The sequence below is a fragment of the Delphinapterus leucas genome, chromosome 8 (assembly GCF_059928025.1).
Source record: "Delphinapterus leucas isolate spDelLeu-1000000601 "Yukka" chromosome 8, BTC_Dleu_Yukka2, whole genome shotgun sequence".
NCBI lineage: Eukaryota > Metazoa > Chordata > Mammalia > Artiodactyla > Monodontidae > Delphinapterus > Delphinapterus leucas.
In genome coordinates, this window is record NC_143136.1 from 19452192 (window position 1) to 19478839 (window position 26648).

A 26648-nucleotide genomic window follows, 5' to 3' on the forward strand; every position below is an offset into this window, starting at 1 on the left:
TTTCTTTGTCTTAAATTTTTGCCAACTTGATTACTATGTGTCTCGGTGTGTTTCTTCTTGGGTTTATCCTGTATGGGACTGTCTACACTTCCTGGACTTAGGTGGCTATTTCCTTTCCCATGTTAGGGAAGTTTTCGACTATAATCTCTTCAAATATTTTCTCACATCCTTTCTCTATCTCTTCTCCTTCTTGGACCCCTATAATGTGAATGTTGTTGCGTTTAATGTTGTCCCAGAGGCCTCTTAGGCTGTCTTCATTTCTTTTCATTCTTTTTTCTTGATTCTGTTCCGCAGCAGTGAATTCTACCATTCTGTCTTCCAGGTCACTTATCTGTTCTTCTGCCTCAGTTATTCTGCTATTGATTCCTTCTAGGGTATTTTTCATTTCACTTATTGTATTGTTCATCTGTTTGTTTGTTCTTTAATTCTTCTAGATCTTTGTTAAACATTTCTTGCATCTTCTTGATCTTTGCCTCCATTCTTTTTCTGAGGTCCTGGATCATCTTCACTGTCATTATTCTGAATTCTTTTTCTGGAAGGTTGCCTATCTCCACTTCATTTAGTTGTTTTTCTGGGGTTTTATCTTGTTCTTTCATCTGGTACATAGCCCTCTGCCTTTTCATCTTGTCTGTCTTTCTGTGAATGTGGTTTTTGTTCCACAGGCTGCAGGATTGTAGTTCTTCTTGCTTCTGCTGTCTGTTCTCTGGTGGATGAAGCTATCTAAGAGGCTGGCCTAATTGTTTTTAAACACCTTAGAGATAGGGAAAATTGAAATGATTTTAGCGTGTTACCCAATTTTATTTTAAAATGAGATTTGTGTATGTGTGTTCATCACAGGTTGGAAAACCTGAGGACTTCTGGTAAGGTTCAATATGACTCTTCTGTGTATTTTATCATATATTAATAATATAGATGTGGTCTACCAGTGTAGGACCTTGGACTATTTTAGCTACAAAGGCTATTTTAGAAAAATCACTCTATTTTTAAAAAACAAATGAAGGAGTGATTCATTTATTGGTTATGCTAATCTAACTTAGGAATATAAAATATGTCGTTGGTCATTTTGTTTTGTTTCCACAAAATATGTACTGCAAAATCACTAGAGTAAATCTGGCCTTTTTCCACACGTGTTTTTGACTTGCAAGTGCTTTACTCGTATAGATCACAGTGTTAATAAGCTGTTGTTGTGACAAGAAATGTTTTGACCTTATTAAGGATATTATGCCTTCTTAGGACGCTCATGAATTTTTAAGTCAGTGCTTAGACCAGCTGAAAGAGGATATGGAAAAATTAAATAAAACCTGGAAGACTGAACCTGTTCCTGGAGAAGAAAATTCACCAGATATTTCAGCTACTAGAGTATACACTTGCCCTGTTATTAGTAATTTGGAGTTTGAAGTTCAGCACTCCATCATCTGTAAAGCGTAAGTAGTCTCTAAGAGAACTCTTTTCCCTTTTAATTCTTTACAGCAAGTGACTACAACTCTTCTAGAAGGTTTTAATTCTTATCTTCATTCCTGTGTCATGGGGAAACATGAGTATAAATATCTTTGTTCAGTGTCTTTATCATCTATAAGAATGCTTGGTGGGGTGAGAACTAAAGTGAACTTAGTTTGTCAAATGCTTTAGTGCTGGCTAAGTGGTTAATTTTGCTCTGCCTTTTGAGTGTGTGTTACTGTGTGTGTGGTTTTTTTCCTTTTAATCACTGTGTGGAAAATCAAGCTCTTCGAGAATACTTGTTCATCTTTTTTTTATTATTATTAATTTATTTATTTATTTTTGGTTGAGTTGGATCTTTGTTGCTGCTCGCGGGCTTTCTCTAGTTGCGGCGAGCAGGGACTGCTCTTCATCATGGTGCACAGGTTTCTCACTGCGGTGGCTTCTCTTGTTGTGGAGCACGGGCTCTAGGCATGCGGAATTCAGTAGTTGTGGCTCGCAGGCTCTAGAGCTCAGGCTCAGTAGTTGTGGCGCATGGGCTTAGTTGCTCTGCAGTGTGTGGGATCTTCCCAGGTCAGGGCTCGAACCCATGTCCCCAGCATTGGCAGGCAAATTCTTAACTACTGCACCACCAGGGAAGCCCTCGTCTTTTTTTCCCTGAAAAGACTCCCTCCTATTAGTTGCTTATTTTGTTGAACCAAATTGTTTTTATAAAAAATGGGTTGGTTTTTTTTTTTACAAGCTACATTAAAATGTGAATTATTTTTAATTTTTGCAATGCTTTTTAACCATGTTTACATTAACTATTGAGACTTACCTTCTACATTTAATTAATTTCCATACTCATTATCAGAACTCTGTACCAGGTACTTGACATTAAAAGGTTCTATTTTGATTAATCTTCCAGTTATCAGTAGTACATCTCTGAATACATTTTTTTTCAGAGAGTGGAATTCTTCAGAGTCCACATATAAATGAGAATTAATTCTGTGGCTTTCACACATGACTTAATACAGAATTATTAAGTGAGACACAGCCTTCCCCCTCAACATACTACATATACTGTCCCATCATATCCTGTTACTCTGACACTTAGAAGAAGTCTGATTTTGTTGATAATCTTTTCCTTCCTGAAAATCTGTGATATTCTTAATTTTTGAAATTCAGAGTTTCACTAATTTACATCTAGGTATTGACCCTTTTTCATGCATTTTGCATTTAACATGATGGGGCTTTTTCATCTGAAGATTTGGGATTTTTTTCAGCTCAGAAAAACTATTCTCTACACACTGCTTCTCTTCCATTTATTCTGGAATTTTCTTTAGGAAATTTAGCCATATGATGGCTCTTCATTCTCTGTCTTTCATATTTATTTATTTTTCTTTTTTCTTTAATTTTTATTTATTTTTTGGCTGCATTGGGTCTTCATTGCTATGCGCGGGCTTTCTCTAGTTGCAGTGAGCAGGAGCTACTCTTCCTTGCACTGTGCGGGCTTCTCATTGCAGTGGCTTCTCTTGTTGCAGAGCTTGGGCTCTAGGTGCGCCGGCTTCAGTAGTTGTGGCACATGGGCTCAGTAGTTGTGGCTCGTGGGCTCTAGAGCACAGGCTGAGTAGTTGTGGCACACGGACTTAGTTGCCCCTGGCATGTGGGATCTTCCCGGACCAGGGATCGAACCCATGTCACCTGCACGGCAGGCAGATTCTTAACCACTGCACCACCAGGGAAGTCCCCTTTATTTATTTTTCTTAGGCTGCTCAAAATGATAGTGTTCACTGAGGTCTCTTCCAGCTATGACACTCTAGTATTTTTTACTAGAATTTTGAACATTCACATGGACACTACAAGACAGTAGTTTTGCATCATTAGTCTGTGACATTTTTTATCTTCATGGTTTCTTCAGTGTTTTTTTTCCCCCAGTGGATAAATTTTTTTTTTTTTTTTTTGCGGTACGCGGGCCTCTCACTGTTGTGGTCTCTCCCGTTGCGGAGCACAGGCTCCAGACGTGCAGGCTCAGCGGCCATGGCGCTCACGGGCCCAGCCGCTCCGTGGCATGTGGGATCTTCCCGGACCGCAGCACGAACCCGCATCCCCTGCATCGGCAGGTGGACTCTCAACCACTGCGCCACCAGGGAAGCCCGATAAATTATTTTTTAAAGAAAAGGTCTGGGTCTTAGAAATACAGTTCATCGTCTTGCAAAAGCTAGAGAGCCCACAGTATGATAGCCATCCCTCCGTTTCTTCTAATGCACTTTCCAAACAAAATTTGTTCAAGTCAGAGAGAGAAGCAGTTTGTCACTGTTAATATTTCATTTAACTGTGGGGTGTCAACCAAGTTTCTTTTGATAGGAAAATTTCTGTTGCCTGTGGTAGAAATGGCCACAGGCATCACAGGAAGAAAGAAAGCTATGTCAAAGTGATGCCTGCTTCACTGGGCCAACAGCATCAGTCAGCCATTCCAGTTATGCAGCACCCAAATATTGGGTGTGCAGTTGAGGTGTGTGTACCAGTGCATGAAGTGACCTGGCTCACAGTGTGTAAGCATGAAGCTGAATGCCAGGCATCCAGACTGAACAGTGACCCAAGAGTTGGCAAGTCCAGGAGGTAACAAGGTTCTCTGGGGCTGCAGCAGCAGTACAACTACCTCCTCGAAGGCCTTGCCTTAGTTTCTTTATTAGTCATTTTCTTTAAGACAACTCTTTAAAGATAAAATAGTTTCTGGCTGAAGGAAGATTCTATACACCTTATCCCTGAATTGTAATTTTCCATGTTTAGCCTCTGTCCCATCTGGCTGTAAGTTAGTTTGACCTGTTTGCCAAATGTACTTAATTTTTTTAAACTGTTATAGTTTAGATTGACTGGTTTTCGATGGTTATAAGCCATTTCAATATATTAGTAATATATTCTTGAATATGAAGAATTTGTATGAATTCTCCATTTAAAGAACTTAAAACATCTAAAACTAAGTACTTAATAATCCCCCATAAAACCTCCTTCTGCAGTCTTCCCTATCTCAGTAATGACAGTTCAGTACTTAGAGTTTATCAGTACAACAGTGTGGTGTATTTCTTAACTTTTCTTTTCTTTCTCTTGCACCCCTGCATCCCATATGTCAGCAAATCCTTTGAGCTTTTCCTTAAAAATACAACCAGAATCTGACCTCTTTTTACTACCTCCACTGACACCGCTGTGGTACAAACCACCATCATCTCTTGACTGGATTGTTGGAATACCTTCTGACTGATCACTGTGTTTCTGCCCTTGTCTCTCTGTAGTCTATTTTAAACACATTAGCCAAAGTGATCCATTTAAAATGGACATTAGTTCATGTCGGTCCTCTGCTCATAACCCTTAAAATAGAAGCTGAAATTCTTGCTATGATCTACAAAACTCCATAAGATTTGCCTTTCAGCAACCCCTCTCTCCCAGTTAACTCTCTTACTTCATCTCTTATCACTCTTTCCCCTTGCTCATTCTGTTCGACCAAACTAGCTTTCTTGCTTTATTTGTTTGTTTTTTATTTATTTGTTTGTTGTTTGTTTATTTATTTATGGCTGCATTGGGTCTTCGTGGCTGCGCATGGGCTTTCTCTAGTTGCGGTGAGTGGGGGCTACTCTTCATTGTGGTGTGTGGGCTTCTCATTGTGGTGGCTTCTTGTTGTGGAGTACAGGCTCTAGGCACACGGGCTTCAGTAGTTGTGGCTTGTGGGCTCTAGAGCGCAGCCTCAGTAGTTGTGGCACACAGGCTTAGTTGCTTCATGGCATGTGGGATCTTCCCAGACCAGGGGTTGAACCCGTGTCCCCTGCATTGGCAGACAGATTCTTTTTTTTTTTCTTTTTTAAATTAACTTTTATTAGAGTATAGTTGTATACAGTGTTTTGTTAGTTTCTGCCATACAGCAAAGTGTATCAGTTATACATATACATACATCCACTCTCTTTTGATTCTATTCCCATATAGGTCATTACAGAGTATTGAGTAGAGTTCCCTGTGCTATATAGTAGGTTCTTACTAGTTATCTGTTTTATATAGTAGTGTGTATATGTAAATCCCAATCCCCCAACTTATCCCCCCGACTTTTCCCCCTTGGTTACCATAAGTTTGTTTTCTGCATATGTGACTCTATTTCTGTTTTGTAAATAGCTTCATTTGTACCATATTTTTCAGATTCCACATATAAGCAATATCATATGATATTTGTCTTTTTCTGTCTGACTTATTTCACTCAATATGACAGTCTCTAGGTGCATCCATGTTGCTGCAAATGGCATTATTTCATTCTTTTTTATGGCTGAGTAATATTCCATTGTATATATGTGCCACATCTTCTTTATCTGTTCTTCTGTCGATGGACATTTAGGTTCCTTCCATGTCCTGGCTATTGTAAATAGTGCTGGCAGGCAGATTCTTAACAACTGTGCCACCAGGGAAGTCCTTCTTGCTTTTTAAAAAAAATGCCAGGGCTTCCCTGGTGGCACAGTGGTTAAGAGTCCACCTGCCGATGCAGGGGATGCAGGTTCGTGCCCCGTTCCGGGAAGATCCCACATGCCGTGGAGCGGCTGGGCCCGTGAGCCATGGCCGCTGAGCCTGCACGTCCGGAGCCTGTGCTCCGCAATGGGAGAGGCCACAACAGTGAGAGGCCCGCGTACAGCAAATAAATAAATAAATAAAATTTTAAAATGCCAGGATCCTGGTACCTCACGGCCTTTTCACTTACTGTTTCTCTTTCCCCATATTATCACATAGCTAGTGCCCTCCCTTCTCCATATCTTTATGTAAAAATCACTTGCTCAGTGAGGCATTTTCTTGCTACCATATCTAAAATTCCAGCCACCTACTCTCATCTTTTGCTTCTCTCTTCTATACTTTCTTTTTCTTCTTTAACACTTACCTAGCATACTATATATTTTACTTATGTATGTATTTTTATTGTATCTCTTCTCCAGTATAATGAAAGCTTCATGAGGGGACATATTTTTGTCTTGGTTTGTTCTCTGCTACAACACCAGTGCCGAGAACAGTTTCAGCATATAGGAGACATATTCAGTGATGCATAACAAATTGTCCCAAACTTAGCAGCTTAAAACAACATCCACTTAACTCAGTTCTGTAGGTCAGAAGTCTAGGCAGGGTATGGCTGAGTTCTTTGCTCAGGTATCAGAAAGCTGAAATCAAGGTGTTGGCTGGAGTCCCCTTCTAAGCTCGGTTGTGAGCAGAATTTAGTTCCTTTCAGTTGTAGTACTAAGGTCCCCATTTTTTTGTTAGCTGTTGACTGGGGCAACTCATTTCCTAAAGGTTGCCTATTGTTTCTTGCCATGTGGCCTCTATAGGAAGTTCACAACAGTGCTATTTGCTTACTTCAGGCCAGCAGTACATGTCTCTGACTTCTAATCTGTGACTTCCTCTGTTTGAGACCTCTAGACCCAGATTTAAAGAGTTCATGTAATAAGGCCTCAACCATTCAGATAATCTCCTTTTTGATGAACTCTACAGTTAAGATTAGTAACATTAATTATATCTGCAAAATCCCTTTTGCCATGTAAAGTAACATCATCATGGGAGTGATAGCTCATCATAATCACAGTCCTCCCACACTCAAAGGGGATAGAATTATACAAGGAAGGGCAAGGGTCATCTTAGAATTCTGCCTAGGAGAGAGGCACTCAATAAATGTTTATTTAATGAAGAACAGATGTATTCTTACAGTCCCTAGTCTTCAACTGTTGCAATAGAGAACTGGGACAGGAAAATGAATATTACTAAAAATGCTGATAATGCAGACAAAATGAAAAACAGTCAACTAAAACTAAGTAAAAGAAATAAGTTGGCTTCCAGGTAAATTGAATATGATGTTTTGATCTCTGAGCCCATTTTCTGAAATTCTATAAAACGTATCCAATGACCAAACAATTCTGCTACTGAACAGAGCTGCCTACACATGTTTACTGAGAACACATAGTATTTTCAATTTGACACATTGTTCATTTAGTCAAAAACTGGAAATAGTCCAGATGTCCATCAATATGGAAAAATTGTGGCATGCTCATACAGCTTAACACTAGGCAACAATGAAAAATGGGCTATAGCCATTTGCAACAAGCATGGTTGAATCTTATAATCATGTTGAACAAAAGAAGCTAGTTAAAAGAAAACATTCTGTATGGTTCCATTTATGTAAGGTTCAGAAAAGGTAAAACTCAACTATTTTTTAAAAAATTTTTTATTGAAGTATAGTTATTTACAGTATCATGTAAGTTTCAGGTGTATAGCATAGTGATTCAGTTATATGTGTATATTCTTTTACAGATTCTTTTTCCTTATAGATTATTACATAATATTGGGTATAGTTCCCTGTGCTATATAGTAGGTCCTTGTTGGTTATCTATTTTATACATAGTAGTGTGTATATGTTAATCCCAGCCTCCTAATTTATCCTTCCCCTCACACCCCCTTCCCCTTTGGTAACCATAAGTTTGTTTTTTGTGTCTGTGAGTCTTTCTGTTTTGGAAATAAATTCATTTGTATCTTTTTTGTTCTTCTAGATTCCACATATAAGTGATATCATATGATATTTGTTTTTGTCTGGCTTACTTCACTTGGTATGATTAAACCTAGGTCCATCCACATTGCTGCAAATGGCGTTATTTCTTTTTTCATGGCTGAGTAGTATTCCATCGTATAGATACCCAACATCTTTATTTATTCATCTGCCAGGGGACACTTAGGTTGCTTCCATGTCTTGGGTATTGTAAATAGTGCTGCAGTGAACATTGGGGTACGTGTATCTTTTCGAATTATGGTTTTCTCTGGATATATGGCCAGGAGTGGGATCACAAGATCACATGATAGCCCTATTTTTAGTTTTTTAAGGAACCTGCATACTGTTCTGCATACTGGCTGTAGCAGTTTACATTCCCACAAATAGTGTAGGAGGGTTCCTGTTTCTCCACACCCCCTGCAGCATTTATTATTCATAGACTTTTTGATGATGGCCATTCTGACCAGTGTGAGGTGATACCTCATTGTAGTTTTGATTTGCATTTCTCTGATAATTAGCGATGTTGAGCATCTTTTCATGTGCCTTTTGGCCATCTTTGTGTCTTCTTTGGAGAAATGTCTGTTTAGGTCTTCTGCCCATTTTTTGATTGGTTGTTTGTTTTTTTGATATTGAGCTGTATGAGCTGTTTGTATATTTTTTTACTGAAGTATAGTTATTTTACAGTGTTGTGTTAATTTCTGCTGTACAGCAAAGTGATTCAGTTATACATATATACATTGTTTTTTTATATTCTTTTTCATTATGGTTTATCATAGGATATTGACTGTAGTCCCCTGTGCTGTATACAGTGGGACCTTGTTTATCCATTCTATATATAGTAGCTTACATCTGCTAACCCCAACCTCCCACACTATCCTTCCCCCCAACCTCCTCCCCCTTGGCAACCACCAGCCTGTTATCTATGTCCATGATTCTGTTTCTGTTTCATAGATAAGTTCATTTGTGTCATATTTTAGATTCCACATATAAGTGATATCATATGGTATTTGTCTTTCTCTTTCTGACTTACTTCACTTAGTATGATAATCTTTAGTTGCATCCGTGTTGCTGCAAATAGCATTATTTCATTCTTTTTTTATGGCTGACAATTCCATTTTTTAGAGTGTGTTTGAGCCTGTATGACTATCAGTCTAAAGCAAGTAGAGGGACTTCCCTGGTGGTCCAGTGGGTAAGACTCTGCACTCCCAGTGCAGGGGGCCCAGGTTCGATCCCTGGTCGGGGAACTAGATCCCACATGCATGCTGCAACTAAGAGTTGACATGCCGCAATGAAGATCCTGTGTGCTGCAACTAAGACTGGGCACAGCCAAAATAAATAAATTTTTTAAAAATAAATAAAGCAAGTAGATATAGGAAGGGGTTAACATACTCAAAAAACAGGGTGACCACAAATCAAAAACACAATAGATTCACAAAAATCAAAAAGAAGAAAACACAAGCATAAAATAAAAGGAAATTATCAAGCCACAAAAAGAAAAAGAAAGGAACAAAGAAGAAACAGAATCAACTGGAAAATAAGGCTTAAAATGGCAATATATACATATCTATCAATAATTACCTTAAATGTCAATGGACTACATGCTCCAATCAAAAGACATAGAGTGGCAGATTGGATAAAAAACCAAAACTCAACTGTTGTGTTGGAATTCAGGATAATAGTTATCTTTTGGAAGTAAGAAAGGGATAGTGATTGGGAAGAGGCATGTGAGGGGGCTTATAGGGAGTTCATAGTGTTCTATTTCTTGAGTTGAGTGGTGATTACATGTGTGTGTTAACTGATAATTCATCAAGCTATACAACTTTGACTGGTTCACTTTTCTATATATATATTATACTTTAGTGTTTTAAAGTTTGGGGGTTTTTTGGAAAGTATAAAAATTTTTAATTTAGCATTTTAAGAAAGTACTTAAACACTTTCAATTGATGTTTTACCTGTATGGATTTAATAAGGGTTAAAGTAAGCATGAGAAAAGTTTTAAATGTTTATTTCTCATGCCTAGTCATGGTCTCTCAGTACCTGATAAGTTCAGTGGGGGAGCAGTGTTTCTGAAGTATATTTGTATTTATTTTGTATTGCACAGTTAGGCTTCTAAATTCTTATATTTGTCTTCTTTTATTTTTACAGATGTGGAGAGATTATTCCCAAAAGAGAACAGTTTAATGACCTCTCCATTGACCTTCCTCGAAGGAAAAAGCCACTCCCTCCTCGTTCAATTCAAGATTCCCTTGATCTTTTCTTTAGGGTAAATAATATCTTCTGGTATTTCCACATAACTAAATTTTATATATCATAGATAATTGTATTTGAAGTTGGTTTCTTTAAGGCGGAGTTTTGACAAAATAGTTGCAGGGGAAACAAATGAGAAATATTTATAAATAGTATTTTTTAGGAGCTTGGTAAATATGGTTGTTAACTGATTGTAGATGAAAATTAATTGCTCAAGTAGATTATACATCTAACTCAACAGCAAGTGTTTTAGACAACCTTAGAAGCATTTGTTTGTAAACAAATAATGTGAAGTGACATATGCTAAAATTGGGTAATGTGAGTCAAAATTGGAGACACTATCTAAGTTAGTATACTAAGATCTGAGGAATGAAAAAAATACTTTTTGCTTCTCCTTAGGTTATATGTACCATGTTAGAAACAGAAAGGACAAGTCATGTTTATTCAGAGCTATAGATAAATATTTGCATTTGTGTTATACTGTTACAGATATTCAGAAAGTTTCTGGGGCATAATTGGACATGTTGTGTAGCAGTCCTTATAACTGATGGCAGTTTGCCATCTGTATAATAGTGGTTCTTGTTTTGTTGTAGCAAATGGGCAGGGTTGTCATCCTAAGATTTAAAAAAAAAAAAAAAAAGACCTCTGTTCTTGAAATGATGAATATTCAGCTCCACCCAAGGATAAATATTCTTTTCTTTTTGTTTTAGTCATTCCTTATTATTCCTGTTATTATCGTAGAATTTGAAGCTTTTCTTGTGTATCTTTACCCCCATTTTTTAAGGATTTCTTGTTTCAGTTTTCTCTAGGTAATGATATCTACCCCAAACTTTGGTCCTTTTAGAGCAGTTGTTCTTAGTGGGCTGTCACCAGAAGATTGAGTTCCATTATAAGAAAGGGGTAGAGTTACACCTAACAGACCAGGAACTCCGCCTAACCTGAAGGTGATCTTATCTCTGCTATGGCCAAATGTTAAAATCTGGATATACTCTTGGCAGTGGTTCTTGTGTATCCATGGGGAAAAGGTTGAGAATCTGCTACTATAGTTTAGTTACTGTCGTAAATTGAGATGTTTCCTTGGTAAAAAAAGGAAATTAGGAATTCTGAAACAGGGCATGATATTATAACTATATTTTGAGGATTAGGTCTTAATTTAGTAAGGCTTATGATTCTAGACACAAAATTTAAACTGGTCGGAGTTGTCATTCCACTGAACTAGTATGACTAGAGAAAATAGCATTTAATGGGGCAGTGCTAATTCAACTTTATACTTTATTTTTCCCTCTTGTCTTTTTACAGGCAGAAGAACTTGAGTATTCCTGTGAGAAGTGTGGTGGGAAATGTGCTCTTGTCAGGCACAAATTTAACAGGCTACCCAGGTAAAATTAATTGGCTCTTCAATTTTTCTTCTTTAAAGTACTTACAAATATTACTGAATAAGTGAGGCTTATCAGATGGATTGGTAAAGAAGGTCAGCAAAGCTGAGATATGAAGAGGGTAGAGAATGGAAAGCTACAATTCTCTTGTATAAGAAAGGAAGAAGATTTGGAAAGTTGAAGAAGAGAAGGAACCTGAGAGTCCCAAGAAGATGGCAACAAGAGAACGAGGCTGCTGAGACTTTGGAATAATGATGGGGACTTACTAGTAAATTTTTAATTCAGTAATGTGTAACACTCAATTATAATTTGTTGTGCATGTACATTTTATAGAACTTTTTTTTTTTTTTGCGGTACGTGGGCCTCTCACTGTTGTGGCCTCTCCCATTGCGGAGCACAGGCTCCGGACGCACAGGCTCAGCGGCCATGGCTCACGGGCACAGCCGCTCCGTGGCATGTGGGATCCTCCCAGACTGGGGCACGAACCCTTGTCTCCTGCATCGGCAGGCGGACTCTCAACCACTGTGCCACCAGGGAAGCCCATATAGAACTTTTTTATAAGTGGAGAAAACTTTTCATTTCTCTCTTACCTTTCTCTAGAGAATGTGCTACTGAAATAAGAATAGTTCTTGTCAAAAGTCATCTTAAAAAAATTAATTTTCACCATCAAACATAAGGGCTGTTTAACACTTTATTTATTTATTTATTTTAATAAATTTATTTATTTTTGACTGTGTTGGGTCTTCATTGCTGTGTGCAGGCTTTCTCTAGTTGCAGTGAGCAGGCTTCTCATTGCCGTGGCTTCTCTTGTTGCGGAGCACGGGCTCTAGGTGCGCAGGCTTCAGTGGTTGTGGCTCATGGGCTCTAGAGCCCAGGCTTATTAGTTGTGGCACATGGGCTTAGTTGCTCCACGGCATGTGGGATCTTCCCGGACCAGGGCTCAAACCCATGTCCCCTGCATTAGCAGGCGGATTCTTAACCACTACGCCACCAGGGAGGTCCTGTTTAACACTTTAAATTACCATTTGTCGTTATATAACATCCATTTTTTGGTAAACTATATAACATTGAAATAAATAATTTAGGGATTTGATCCATTATCAATACCAGTATTCTAAAATTAGTTTTCTTGTCTGATGTGTTTTGATTTTTTTTCTAGGAACATTATTTTACTGAGACCTCCCAATTAATAATTAATATCTACCCAATGCCTGTGTTTTATTTTTATTTTTATTCTTAATACCTAGCACAATGCCTAGCACATGGCAAGTATTCAGTAAATGTTCTTTGACAGATCTTTAGTTCAGCCTAATGTAGTCTTTAAATCAAAAGCTGTCTAACATGGTTAGTTACAGTGGTCTCTTCTTACCTGTAAGAGAGCTACCTCTATTATGTATAAACTAATAATGTTATCATCTCCTGTTTTTCAGGATCCTCATTCTTCATTTGAAACGATATAGCTTCAATGTTGCTCTCTCACTTAACAACAAGATTGGGCAGCAAGTCATCATTCCAAGATACCTGACCCTCTCGTCTCATTGCACTGAAAATACAAAACCACCCTTCAACCTTGGTTGGAGTGCACAAATGGCAATGTAAGTCCTTGAGAATTTCTTTCCCTTTTGAAGTAGAAAGGCTTTTAGTATCTGATCAAAAGAATGACTGAACTACATAACATGACTCCAGGTAAAATCAGACCAAGAAGGAGATTTTTATTTTGCTTTATTTTGGGACTTTGTGCTAAGTTTTACCTGATTTAAGTAATTGAATAAAATGCTTAAACAAAAACTTTCAACATATATTAATTGCCTTTCATAATAAATTACCTTTTCCGGGAGTGCTCCTTACTCTTTTAGATCACTAGAAGATAGTTTGATACATTTGGAGAATATAAACCAAATTTGCATGATCATAAGAGTCACTTGAATGCTAAAAATACTGATTCCTGTGTTTGTTCCTTAGAAGTTCTGTTTCAGCAAATCTGATATACGGCTGGGGAATCAATATTTTTAACAAATGCCTCTGCTGACTCTGGAGTATGCAAACTTGAGAAACAGTACATTAAATATTATGCTGGGACCCCCAAAATAGATTGTGTCATCATAAATGTATTATTGCCAGTTTGAGCAAAGAACTTTAATGGCTCCTCGAAATTTTTCCTTGAGAAAAGAAGTAACTTTTACATTCTATTTTGCATCATCATGAATGCCAGGAAAACCTTAAGACTTCTCTAAATGTTGCTCTTTCTTCTGTGTACTTGCATACTTTGGAGCCATATATTGTAGTTCTTTTTTATACTTGAACACTAGTTTGGTATAATCATAAAGTTCTAGAGCTTTAGAGGTGAAAGGGATTTTAGAGATTTTTGTCTTTCTTAATTTTACAGAGGAGATCCAAGGAAATTAAGTGATTTTCTTAAGCTCATACAGTTAGTAACTGGAAGAGCCAGGTCTCTTCATTGACATGGAATAATAGACATTACAGAAAGCAAATGAACATTTGCTAACATGAATTAATGAAGTTTTGTAAAAATTATTCCCCTTGGATTAATAATTGAAATATATTCTACATCATGTACGTTTACACTAAAGGCTTCAATAAGTCAATGACAACATGTTCCCAGAGAATCAGTGTTTCTGGATTTTTCTCTTATGGCCTTTCATTAGAATAGATGTTTTTGCTTGATGGAAACTGCCCTCTACTGGTGGAGCTAGTATTCTTTCTGGCAGTACTTTCAAACCATTAGCCAAGGCTGTTTAATGATCACAGGCCTGAAACCAGGCTCTCTGACTCGGTGATATGATAGCTTTAAGATTTTGAACAAATTCCTTGACCTGTCTGTACGGAAAATAACAGGGTAGTTGTGAACATTAAATGAGGTAATACACAAGAGTTCTTACTACAGTGCCTGACATCTAGTAAGTCCTCAATAAATGAGAGCTATTGTTATTTTATTGCTTAAAAGAACCGAGACAAAGAGAATTTCCCAAGTTGTTCTCTTTATATTGTATTTGACTTCGTTTTCAATGTTGTTTATTTAGATCATTAGATAAGGAAGAGCCTAGAGAAAGTATTTTGTTTTCTCTTTTGGCCTCTATTGTTAGTTTAAAAGTATTATAATTGTTTGCTTTTCAAGAGGATATATAAGGGACTATAATACAGAATAATTCATTTAATAAGTTAAATATATTTTTAGTAATAGTAATTGTATACATATATATTTTCTAATTTTCTGATAGTTCTAGACCATTGAAAGCCTCTCAAATGGTGAATTCCTGCATCACCAGCCCTTCTACACCTTCAAAGTGAGTTATATTTCTTGTGTACCCAAAATTTGTATTTTTAAGGATTTGGCTTACCCTGATTTCCAAGATTATCCCCTCCCCTTTTCTTATTGTTTCTCTTTTTGCATGATAATTGCTCTGCATTACTGTACTTTGGAATTTTCCTGAATATGCTTTAAACTGTAATTTAGTGAGTATCAAGTTTTTAACACTGAATCAAGTTCAGATGGTCCTCTCAAAATTTTGTTTTAAAACTTCTTAAATCATCTGTTGTATGTAATATTTTCATCCTACAACTCTAGAAATTGACTAATGATGAGGGATTTTAAGGATTGAAGGGTTAAAATAACCCCTACTGGTATAAAAAGCACCATTCTTCAAATATACACATGGAGATCCCAAAATATCTTTTCACCTGTTGCTAGCCAGTGTGGGACTTCTTGTCTTAGACACTGAGCTGGAGCTATTCTGAAAGGGGACAGGAAAACAAATACACATTAGAATGTAGCTATTCTACAAATGTTTTTTGCTTAAGACCAAAAGTTTGTCCAAGAAGGAAACAAATACTTTTTTTTTTTAATATACCTCCTCTGTGATTTGACTAGAACCACAGTTCCTGATTAGACATTTCTAAATGACCTCGTTGTCATTTGTCTTTAAAATTAGTTTTTCTAAAAATTTGATGTCCCAAAGTACTTTTAGAAAAGAGACACTTTTGTTGTTTAAGGGCTTTTGGGGGGCTTATATAACCATAAAATGACATTTGGGAATTGCTATTTTGTTTTCCTCCTGTTAATTATTTTTCAGTGCAATTAAAACCAGATGACTAACTGACTAGAAATCTGAAATGGTACCGATATGAATACTCTTGCCCGTTCTCAAGATACAAATGAGCAATACCACTTGGCTGCTTAGAAAGTGAGCAAGTGATGCATTTACAGGATGAATATTTTTCCTTACTACAGGCAAGCTGCCTTCTGTGAATATAGTAACTATTAATGGAATGCACTCTTTATGTACCAAATCACTATAGCTTCAAGAAAGAGATGGTTTCATTGGGCATCATTATACTTGGCATGGTCAATCTGTTCTCCAGGGTCTTACTGCTATGAGAATTTGAGAGTTGGTCAATAAAGGATGATTAGGCCCTAGAAGACCTGTCATGCCGATCAAACTTAAAAGAGGCTGAGCTATGAACCAGAATACCATTGGTTCTTCTATAATGTCCTTTGTCACATTTGACCCTGGTATATTAGTAGCCAGGTGTCACCCTTCTTCAGCAAAGTATTTACATGGATAAATAAATCAATATGTTCAGTTTTGCTTGGTGAGCATGAAATCAGAAATGAAGAGTTAAGATGGCTAATTGGCTATTTCTAAGTTATATTAACCCTTTTTGAACACATATTGGGAGGCTATTCAAGTGTTCAGACTGAAGTGCAGTGATATCCTGGCTGCTCTCAGCCAAAGACTATGGTTGGGTTTATCACTGACCACTTGCCTCTTTTCTTTGATCTACGTTGCTACGCAATCCTCCTGATTTCCATTGTGGCCTCTTATTTCTTGGTGCCATCATTCTACATGTTTATTTACAGTTTTCACATTTAGATTATTGCATTTTCCAATTTCCATTTTACATTTTTTTTTTAGTACAGCATATGAATTTATGTTAACCTTCATCAAAGAAAATTTGTGGTTTTTGACCTTTACCACTTTTTCCTTTAGTTTATTTTCAGCTCACTTAGAAGACAACACAGTAACACCTTACTTATCTGGTATCATTGAAGAATAATATTTGATATTCCAAATAAATGAATTTTTATATAACTGAAGCTTGTCCTTATAAACATTGCCTTTTTAATTTTAATCTTTAAAATGTTTTAACCATTTTAGATGGTTATATCTCTGTAAGCTTACAGAATTCCTTATATTAAATAAAATACGCTGCAGATAATTTAAATATATTGTAATTACTTAAAATCGGCTTTGTAAATATCAGTTATTGCACTGTGTTTTAATGTGATAATGCCCTCAGAGGCTCTTAATTCTTATAAGACAGTTTACCTTTACATTAAATTACTTTATAGTTCTTTATTGCCCTTTTTGTGGTTATTCTCTCTCATTTCTTAGCTCTCATTTCTTGATGAACTTGCTACATTATTTTATACACTATTTCCTGGGGAAATAGGGTCCCTGCCTGAAGAGTAAAGTTCATGGGCTTCGAAACTGCTGCCTTCCTCAGAGGCGTTTTTTTTGTTTTGTTTTGTTTTGTTTTTTTTTTACTTTTAAGTTCCTGTGTTCTAGAAGGTAGAGGTTGCCAGAAGTTGGACCTACGTATAAATGGATAAGTGGAATGTTACTGTTAATTTCAAAGTACATGGATCATAATTTAAAAGAGCAAAAGTTAGTCCTCATGCACTCTCTTGTCAAAAATGTATTCATTGCTATGTCTGCATGCATTCAGTAAAGTACTTGCTTTATAAAGCCAGTAACAAACTTCTTTGGAGTTGATCATTAAAAGAAAAAAGGCACAAAGTGATTGGTTTACTGATAATATATAATAGCATAAGAGTTGTCTGATTTTCAAAGCATGGCTCTTTTGGAGTAGGGCAAAGGTAATTCTTAAATATACCTCTTTTCATATATCTTTTTTTCTCTGTTAAATCATTCTCCATAATGGAAAAGCTTTTTGTTTTAATTGATATTTATACTTCAAAAAAATAACAAGGACAAATGTTTATTTGTCAGACTTATAGGGTTTTTTTGTTTGTTCGTTTTTCTTAAATTACAGGAATTTCACCTTCAAATCCAAGAACTCCTTGGCTTTATGCCTTGATTCAGACAGTGAAGATGAGCTTAAACGCTCTGTGGCCCTTAGCCAGAGACTTTGTGAAATGTCAGGCAGTGAACAGCAGCAGGAAGACCTGGAAAAGGTAAGTAATTTCTCACCAAAATATCTGACTGTCCAAACAAATGCCTTTCATAACCAGCATCAGCAAACTTAATAAATACACAGGATGGATCATTTCTTGTGAATGAGGATTTTTCAGATGTACTCTTAGCACCTTTTAGTATGCAGTATGATATTATTAACTGTAGTCACCATACTGTACATTACATCCCTGTGACTTATTTATTTTATAACTGGAAGTTTATACCTTTTTGCCCCTTCACCCATTTCACTCACTCCCTAGCCCCCACCTCTGGTAACAACCAATGTGTTCTCTGTATCTGTGAGCTTAGTTTTTTTGTTTGTTTGTTTTTTAGATTCCACATGTAAGTGAGATCATACATTATTTGTCTTTGTGTAACTCATTTCCCTCAGGGTCCTTCAGTGATGTCACAAATGGCAAGATTTCTTTCTTCCTTCCTTCCTTCCTTCCTTCCTTCCTTCCCTCCCTCCCTCCCTCCATCCGTTCCTTCCTTGTTGCTGTGCGCGGGCTTTCTCTAGTTTCAGCCAGGAGGGGCTACTCTTTGTTGCGGTGCGCGGGCTTCTCATTGCGGTGGCTTCTCTTGTTGCAGAGCACGGGGCTCTAGGCGCGCGGGCTTCAGTAGTTATGGCGCATGGGCTCTAGAGCACAGGCTCAGTACTTGTGTTGCACAGGCTTAGTTGATCTGCAGCATGTGGGACCTCCCCGGACCAGGGCTCGAACACGTGTCCCCTGCGTTGGCAGGTGGATTCTTAACCACTGTGCCACCAGGGGAGTCCCTGTCACTTTAAACTCCAAGATTGCTATATTTGTAGGCATTCCAGTTTCTTCTAAAAGCAGCTCTATTCTTCAGGATTCAAAATCTTGCAGACTAGAACCTGGTAAGTCTGAATTGGAAAACTCAGGATTTGACGGAATGAGTGAAGAAGAGCTTCTAGCAGCTGTTTTAGAGATAAGTAAAAGAGAAGCTTCACCATCTCTCAGTCATGAAGATGATGATAAACCAACCAGCAGCCCTGATACCGGATTTGCAGAAGACGATATTCAAGAAATGCCTGAAAATCCAGACCCTATGGAAACTGAGAAGCCAAAAACAGTCACAGAGCCCGGTAGGTTTAATGAAAATAAACATCTGTTAAACAGGCACAACTGTGTTCCAAAGCTTTATAGTAACAAATGACTTCTACATAATGGGAGGTGAGATGGATCTGAATAACAGAGCTAATATTTTTGTGCTTTTTTTTTCTAACAGTTTAAAAAAATGAGAAGCAAATATTGTGAGTTAGTATCCAGAGGCTAGTGGTAAAGTATGCCATGTCCCTTTAGGTGTACATCAAAAGAAAAGTTAGTATTCTTGTGCATTTAAAAAATGTTTGTGTCAGGGCTTCCCTGGTGGCACAGTGGTTGAGAGTCCGCCTGCCGATGCAGGGGACACGGGTTCGTGCCCTGGTCCAGGAAGATCCCACATGCCGTGGAGCGGCTGGGCCCGTGAGCCATGGCCACTGCTGGGCCCGTGAGCCGTGGCCGCTGAGCCTGCGCGTCCAAAGCCTGTGCTCCGCAACGGGAGAGGCCACAACAGTGAGAGGCCCGCGTACCTCAAAAAAAAAAAAAAAAAGTTTGTGTCAGTTTTTGGTCACTTTTTTCACACCACTGCTCTCAGAAATTTGTGTAATTCTTCATTTTTGTATGTCTGAACTTACACCAAGTTTTAATGTATAGATAATTTAAGTTCTCCATTCTTCTTTGGGTTCATCCCTTCATAATGGTGGCAAGACCACTGAACTAAGAGGGTCTTGGGTGTCTAGTCTTAGCTTTACCACCTACTAGTTATAAATTTCTAAATAGGTAATTTAACCTCTTTGATACTCAGTTTTCTTACCTCTGTATGGGGAATCTACCAGACATGCTTCAGATAGTTGTGGGTAGAATGTTAGATAGTATATACATATTATGTAAAGTGCTATACAGATAAAAATTATTTTTGTGGTAATTTTTACTCATATTTTGTTATTTCTCAAGCTATCACTTCAAACAACAGAGCTGAGCCTCCTTGCCTTGCACTATGGGTATTTTAAGATTTTTTAAGTAGAAAATTTTCACTTCCTTTTCCTGGGGCCAAGTCTAATATTTTCTCCTGATATCTTTAGTATCTATATCTTTAGTATCTGTATCTAGGTAGCTAGCTAACGTGTTTCCGTATATCAAGCCTAGGATTTTGGAGATGAAGAGAATAGTAGTATATCACAAAATTATTTTCTGTATTCTTGGGGTTGTTAGGGCCTCCTCAGTTTTGAATTATTTTATGTGCAAGTAAAATAAGAGTATTTCCTCAATTTAACTGGAAACAAAAAGCTGATGATTTTTGTATATAGATGTTTCCTTTTTTTTCTTTTTTCTTTACACCTTTTTTTAACCTCTTGATGCAAGTACCCTTATGAAGTCCCCTTCTCTTACTAAACTTATAATCACTGCCCTTGGAAGTGAATCCTAGATACTAGATCATTTCATCAGTAAGGATTTCAGTATCACTAAAAGATAAGAACTCTTTTTACAAAAACCTATCCTCCATATCATTATCATACTTTAAAAATCAATAATAATTCTAAGGAATGATCAAATGTGATCAAACCCTCCATAAGGTTTTATTTTGAAAGTTTCAAATCCAGAGAGAAATTGAAGAATAAAACAATACACACTTTTATACCCTTCACCTAGATTCATTAACATTTTGTCACATTTTTTTCTCTCCCTTCCACACTGCCCCTGTGTGTATGTGTAGTTGTGCAGCCGTTACCCCAAAATTAGTGCTTTACAACAACAGTAATTTTAATATCTCATTACTGTGGATTGACTGGTCTTAGCTGCTAGTTTTTTCTGCTCTATGTGATGTTGGCTGGGGTTTAACTGCACTACAACATCCAAGATGGCTCACCTTGGCACATGGGTTGTGTTGGTTAGAAGGGTCAGCTGAGCTGGCTAGATATCCTCTCTGTTCTTCTGGTCCCCTCTCCCTGGCCATCTCCCTTCCCCTCTTCTCCTCCGCTTTTCATCTCTTCATGTAATCTCAGGGCCTCTTCCTTCCTGTATGGCCTCTTCAGCATGGTAGCCAAACTTCTTACATGATAGCTCAGGGCTCCCAAAAGCACAAAAGAGGCTGCTGCCAGGCCTCCTTAATGTATAGGCTCAAAACTGGGACAGAATCAATTCCACCACATTTCATTAAAGCACTCACAGGACCTGCCCAGATTCACTGTGAGGTGGACCACACAGAGTTAGAATACCTGTAGGCATGGTTCATTGGAGGCCATCTTTAGAGATTGCGCGTGCGTGCGTGCACACACACACACACACACTCAATGGAACCATTTGAAGTTGCAGGTATCATAATACTTCACCCTAAAATACTTCAGCCTGACTCTCCTAAGTACACGGAAATTTTCCTATATAACAATTGTCATACCTAAGAATATTAACAGTAATTCCATATATAGTTCTAATATAGAGCCCACATACACATTTACCCAATTATCTCCAAAATATTTTTTACACTTTTTTAAAAATCTAGAACCCAAAGCTTACCCCCTGCATTTGGTTGTTAGGTCCCTTTAGTCTCTAGTCAGGCCAATTTTTCTTTGAAAGACTCCCATTATGGATTGTCCTACTATTCTTTTAAGTATAAGCTGGGTTTTTTCCCCCATACCCTAAAACTTCAGAGCCTGGAGATGGTTTTTTCCTTTTTGCTCATTGCCATTTCCAACTGCTTGTCTTCTTTCATCCTACAAAAACCCCAGCTCCTTTGGTATGTGACTTCAGACTTTGCCACCTATTATCTCTGTCTGTAGCTCTCTTTTACCATCCAGTCACTCCATGCCCATCAGCATTCTTAGGGCTTTCAGCATCCTCATAAATGACCATTTCAACAGCCTGGTTTCTCAATTCCTAATCTTATTTCCAAAGAACTTTTCTTCTACCCCATCTTGATAACTGCCAAAACTCATACCCTAAACCAGTAGTTCTCAAAGTGTGTCCCCAGGCCATCAGTATCATGTAGGAACTTGCTGGAAATGCCATTCTTGACCCCACTGCACACCTACTGAGTGAGAAACTCTGGATGTGGGACTCAGCATTCTGTGTTTTGATTCCAGTTGATTCTGTTGCATGCTGAAGTTTGAGAACCACTTCCCTAGACTTTGTCATCATCAATAAATGTACCACCTTTGAAATCTTAATTTCAAATATCCTTCTCTAACCCTTCTCTCCCCCTAGCTCACCTAATATCATATTCTTATTTCAGCAATTACTTGATCTCATTAAGACTTCCAATCCATTGTCTTCTACTTTTTGCTATTCATCACCTCCCTCTTGTCACCACTTCCCTCCGCAGCCTATATGCCATATTTTGGTACTTCTATCTCTTTCCTCTGTTTTCTTCTCTCAATCGCCTAACAAAGCCCCATCTCCCAGTTCAACCAGCTTCTTATTCCATGCCTACACCCAAGCAGCTGAAGATTGCTGGAGAAAAGTCCCCAAACTGTGCTGACTATACTTTCCTCAAAATCATGACTACGCTCTTACATGGGCACTACATGCTACTAGTCAGTTCTGTTATAGTTCCTTAGTAAATTTCTTTTCTTGGTCTCCATGTCTTTCTCAGATCTGTAGTTCTCCTTCCACACATGCTCTAGGCACATAACTTAGCTGTATACCTTTCAAAGAAAATAGATGCAGTCAGATGAAAACTCTGCCTTCACCTTTGTTATGGAGGAAATGTCCCTCTTCTTATTTAAGGCGAATCCCTCCATTCATAGCCAAGATCTCATCTACTTGTGCCTTCTAAAGACTTTCCCTCTTGAAATGATACTCTTTCTCTTCTGCATCAGGCCTTCCCTCTTCTAAATTATTCCTGGTGTGCCTTAATATCACCCATCTTTTTAAAACTCTCATGACCTTGTGTTTCCCTCTAGCCACTGCTCCCTTTCTTTGCTCCCTTCCCGGAAAAATCTTTTGAAAGAGTTGTTTTACTCATTCCCTCTACTTTCTTACCATCTCCCATTCTCTTGTCAACCCTCTCCAAGTGGGCTTTCATCCCCACCACTCCACTGAAATGGTCTTTATAAAGTTTGCATTAGCAATTTTCATACAATCCATCACTCCCTCCTTAACATTTAAAGCTTTATAAACTTTTTTCTATAAACTATTCTTGCCATGGTTTTTTCTTCCTACTAAACCAACTGTTCATTCCAGGGTTTATGGTTTTGTTTTTTGCTTCCCTCATCAGACCTCTAACTGTTGGAGTATTCCCAGGACACTGTCCTTAGCTGTCTTTTTTCCTATAGTTCTCTCCCTGAGTGATCTCAGACATTACCATAACCTCACATACTGATGAGATATCAAATTCATATCCCTAGCCCGGATCTCTCCCCTGAGCTTTAAACTTACACATGTAAATGCCTACTTGAAATGTCCATTTGGCTGTCTAATATTTAACTGCCCCCCGCCCCCCCATAACCCTGCCCCATATCAGCAAATGGTACTACCATCCACCATTTTTTGACTCAGGCCAAAAAATATGTCTCCCTTGATTTTTTTACTTCACACCTTACATTCAGTCCATCAGTAAGTCTAGTCTGCTCTACCTCTGAAATATATCCTGAATTTAATCATTTATCAACATCTTCATAGCTGTAACTCTAGCCTTCCATCTCTCACCTGGTCCACTACAGTTGATTCCTAATGTCTCTTCCGTCACTCTTGCCCCACTACAGACCTTCTTTCATGAACAAAGCAGCCAACATAATCTTTCTGAAGCTTAAATCACACGGTCACCCTTCTGCTTAAAACTTGTGATTTCCCATTACACTTAATCCAAGCTTCTCACCATGGTCTATCTTTACTTTCCCCCTCTTTCACTCTTCTGTTTTAGCCATACTAGCATTCTCTCTTTGTCCCTCATGCTAAGCTCATTTTCATCTCAGAAGCTTTGCACTTAAGCGCCTTCAGGGCAAGGGCCATCTTGCCTTAATTATCACTATATCCCCAGCTTCTTTAGCAGTGCCTGGCATATAGTAGATTCTCAATAAATATTTGGGGCTCATCAGATTGGTTGTCTCATGAATCAACTGAGGAGGGGAAGGAATACTGGTTAAGTAAGGTTTTACTGTTAGTCAAAGGGAGGGGAAGAGTGTATGCAAAGGCCCAGACATGAGAAAGGCCATGGTAAGTTAGTGGACCTACAGAAGTTCAGAATGATCTGCATGGCTGGAACATAGTGTTGAGGGGGAAAAGCAAAAAGTTGAGACTAGAGAGTTATGCAGTCTCCAGTTTTTACATGGCCTAAAACCATGTTTAGGAGTTTGGACTTTTATTTCAAAAGCATTAGGAAGTTACTGAATAATTTTAAGCGAAAAAGTATTTGATAAAGATTTATATTTGAAAAAGATCATTTCTGGCAGCAGTGTAGCACATAAATTAGAGAAGAACCTAAGTATCTTGTGAGACCTGTTAGGCAGTTATTGCAGTAGTCCAGACCAAAAGTTAATGGTGCCCTAAGCCAAGGTTTTGGCATTGAAAAGAAAAACAGTTGGGACTTCCCTGGTGGTCCAGTAGTTAAGACTCTGCATTCCCAGTGCAGGGGGCCCAGGTTCAATCCCTGGTCAGGAAACTAGATCCTGCATGCCGCAACTAAAAAAAAGATCCCACATGCCACAACTAAGACCCAGCGCAGCCAAATAAATAAATAAATATTTTTAAAAAAAGAAAGAAAGAAAAACAGTTGATGGATTCGAAAGATAATTAGGAAATAACGATTTATGTAATATGAAGGGATAAATGAGAAGTCAAAATGACTCCCAGGTTTCTATCTTCAAAAAAAAAAAAAACAACTAAACTGGATGGACAGTGATCCCAGTGACTGAAATATAGAATGTAGGAAAGGAGCAGCTTTCATTTGGGGTGGGAGAAGCGGCAGATGATATATTTAGTATAAGAACGTTAGAGTTTTAACACATGGTTCCCCTCTGTGTTTTTTATTTCATGGTCATATTTGTTCCTAGATCTGAAATGTTTTTTTTGTATCCATCTGATAATCTTGTCCTGAAGACAGATGTATATTGATTTTTAGCATCTTAAAGTAAACTTTCTTACATCTGTTTTCTATCACATGGATTAATTGCTAGTGTAATTCTAGGATTGTGTGAGGTACATTGGTACATTGAGTGCTGAAAATTATTGGTTAAGAAAAATTGTGCCTCTGTCATCTTCTTTTTATGAGTATGTTTTGATAACAAAAGTAATAATGCTCATCTTATGCCCTAAAATAGCAGCCTCAACTCCCCAATCTTTCTTCCACTTGAAACGCTCAACATCAACTAACTTTGAATATCATGGTTCCAAATTTCCAGAAGTGGTCTGATTGGTTGATTCTTTCAGATATTCATTCCTGGTCCAGTAAGCTAAGGCCAGAGGGACAGGTGGGACCTTATACGCCTCAGAGCTGCCCCTTGGAGGCTATGGAAAATTACATTCTCCAAGAATGGAGGAGTATAATTTTTTTTAATTGGAATCGTACTGCTTTTTGCACTTAATAATATCCTGAGTTTATTTTCCTCTTTTAACGAACATTCGGAATTAGTTTCAATGATAAATACTCAGTCAGCAAGTCAGTTCAATTAAAAAATGATGACTAGTTGCTGACTTAGAGTCTAAAACCAAGATGCTGTAAGCTTCAGAGTTGTCTGTGCTATAGAAAATTATCTACCATCTAAATGGTTACAGTGCAGTATTGGGGCAGGTAAAGAGCACTTAGTAATTTTAAAACAATCCATGTGAAATAAATCTGTAAAGGTAGTTCTTGTTAACCAGTTGAATTCTTTTTATGAGAACTTCCTTAACTTACTAAGACGAAAATTTTTGCTTTGGTAAAGTGTTTGAGAAGGGAGGGAGGGAAGGAAGTTCCTTCCTCTTCTCCCCACTCTTACCTATATTAAAAATAATGAAATTCAGATAACCAGAACAAAATTATGCCTATATAATTTATAATAATAATAATATTTATAATAATAATATTATTATTATTATTCCAGCTAGCCATAATCTAGAAATTGAGAATGAACAGAAAGAAATAAAAGGTTAATATTTTTTCTTACCTCCTTGGATGAATGTTTTAAACATATATGTTGTCATATACTTGTATGGTACATGAGATGTTTATTACATATTTTATGTAGCTCTTTTGATTTAGAATATGTTCAAGGCTCATTTGATAATTAATGTAAAAACGCTCATATGACATACAGTGTAATAAATGGGAAAATCTCAGTATTTAGCTTAAGTATTCTATCCTAATTCTTACTTCATTTACCCTAAACAATACTTTATTCCTAGTACTTGGTCATATGACATGACCTTTGAATATGGCTATTTATTCTTCTCCATCCTTAACCATAGCGTTTCTGATGATTGCTTAAGTTTCAGAACCATTGCTGTAGGTCAGTGTTTCTCAACCAAGGGCAGTTTTGTCCCCCAGGAGACATCTGACAATGTCACTTTTGGTTGTCACAACTGGGGAGTGTGGGGTTGCTACTGGCATGTAGTAGGTAGGGGTCAGGAATATTGCTAAACACTATACAGCGTACAGGGCAGCCCTTCTCCCCGCACCAAACAAAAAATTATCCCACCCAAAATGTCAATAGTGCTGAGATTGAGAAACCCTGATCTAGATATGTAATAAGGTGAGATTGTGTGTCCCAAGCAGGTATGTCTGAGGTTAGGATACATTACTCTTTGAACAGTGCATGTCACTCTAGTGCAGAGAGTTCAGTTTATAAGAGGATATCCCAGT

At 37.6% G+C, this 26648-nt stretch overlaps 1 protein-coding gene across 8 annotated transcripts in view; it reads left to right on the plus strand.

Annotated features, from left to right (window-relative positions):
- USP37 (ubiquitin specific peptidase 37) overlaps positions 1-26648 on the plus strand; it is an 89691-nt gene that overhangs the window by 46510 nt on the left and 16533 nt on the right. For 7 of the 8 annotated variants that reach the window (XM_089916364.1, XM_089916362.1, XM_022567676.3 and 4 more), the window contains 7 exons: positions 1234-1424; positions 10118-10235; positions 11519-11598; positions 13026-13190; positions 14835-14900; positions 17671-17812; positions 18663-18918. In XM_089916364.1, coding sequence (XP_089772490.1) covers positions 1234-1424; positions 10118-10235; positions 11519-11598; positions 13026-13190; positions 14835-14900; positions 17671-17812; positions 18663-18918 — 1018 coding nt within the window. The remainder of the gene's footprint in view (positions 1-1233; positions 1425-10117; positions 10236-11518; positions 11599-13025; positions 13191-14834; positions 14901-17670; positions 17813-18662; positions 18919-26648) is intronic. The other variant, XM_089916366.1, reaches the window with a different exon arrangement.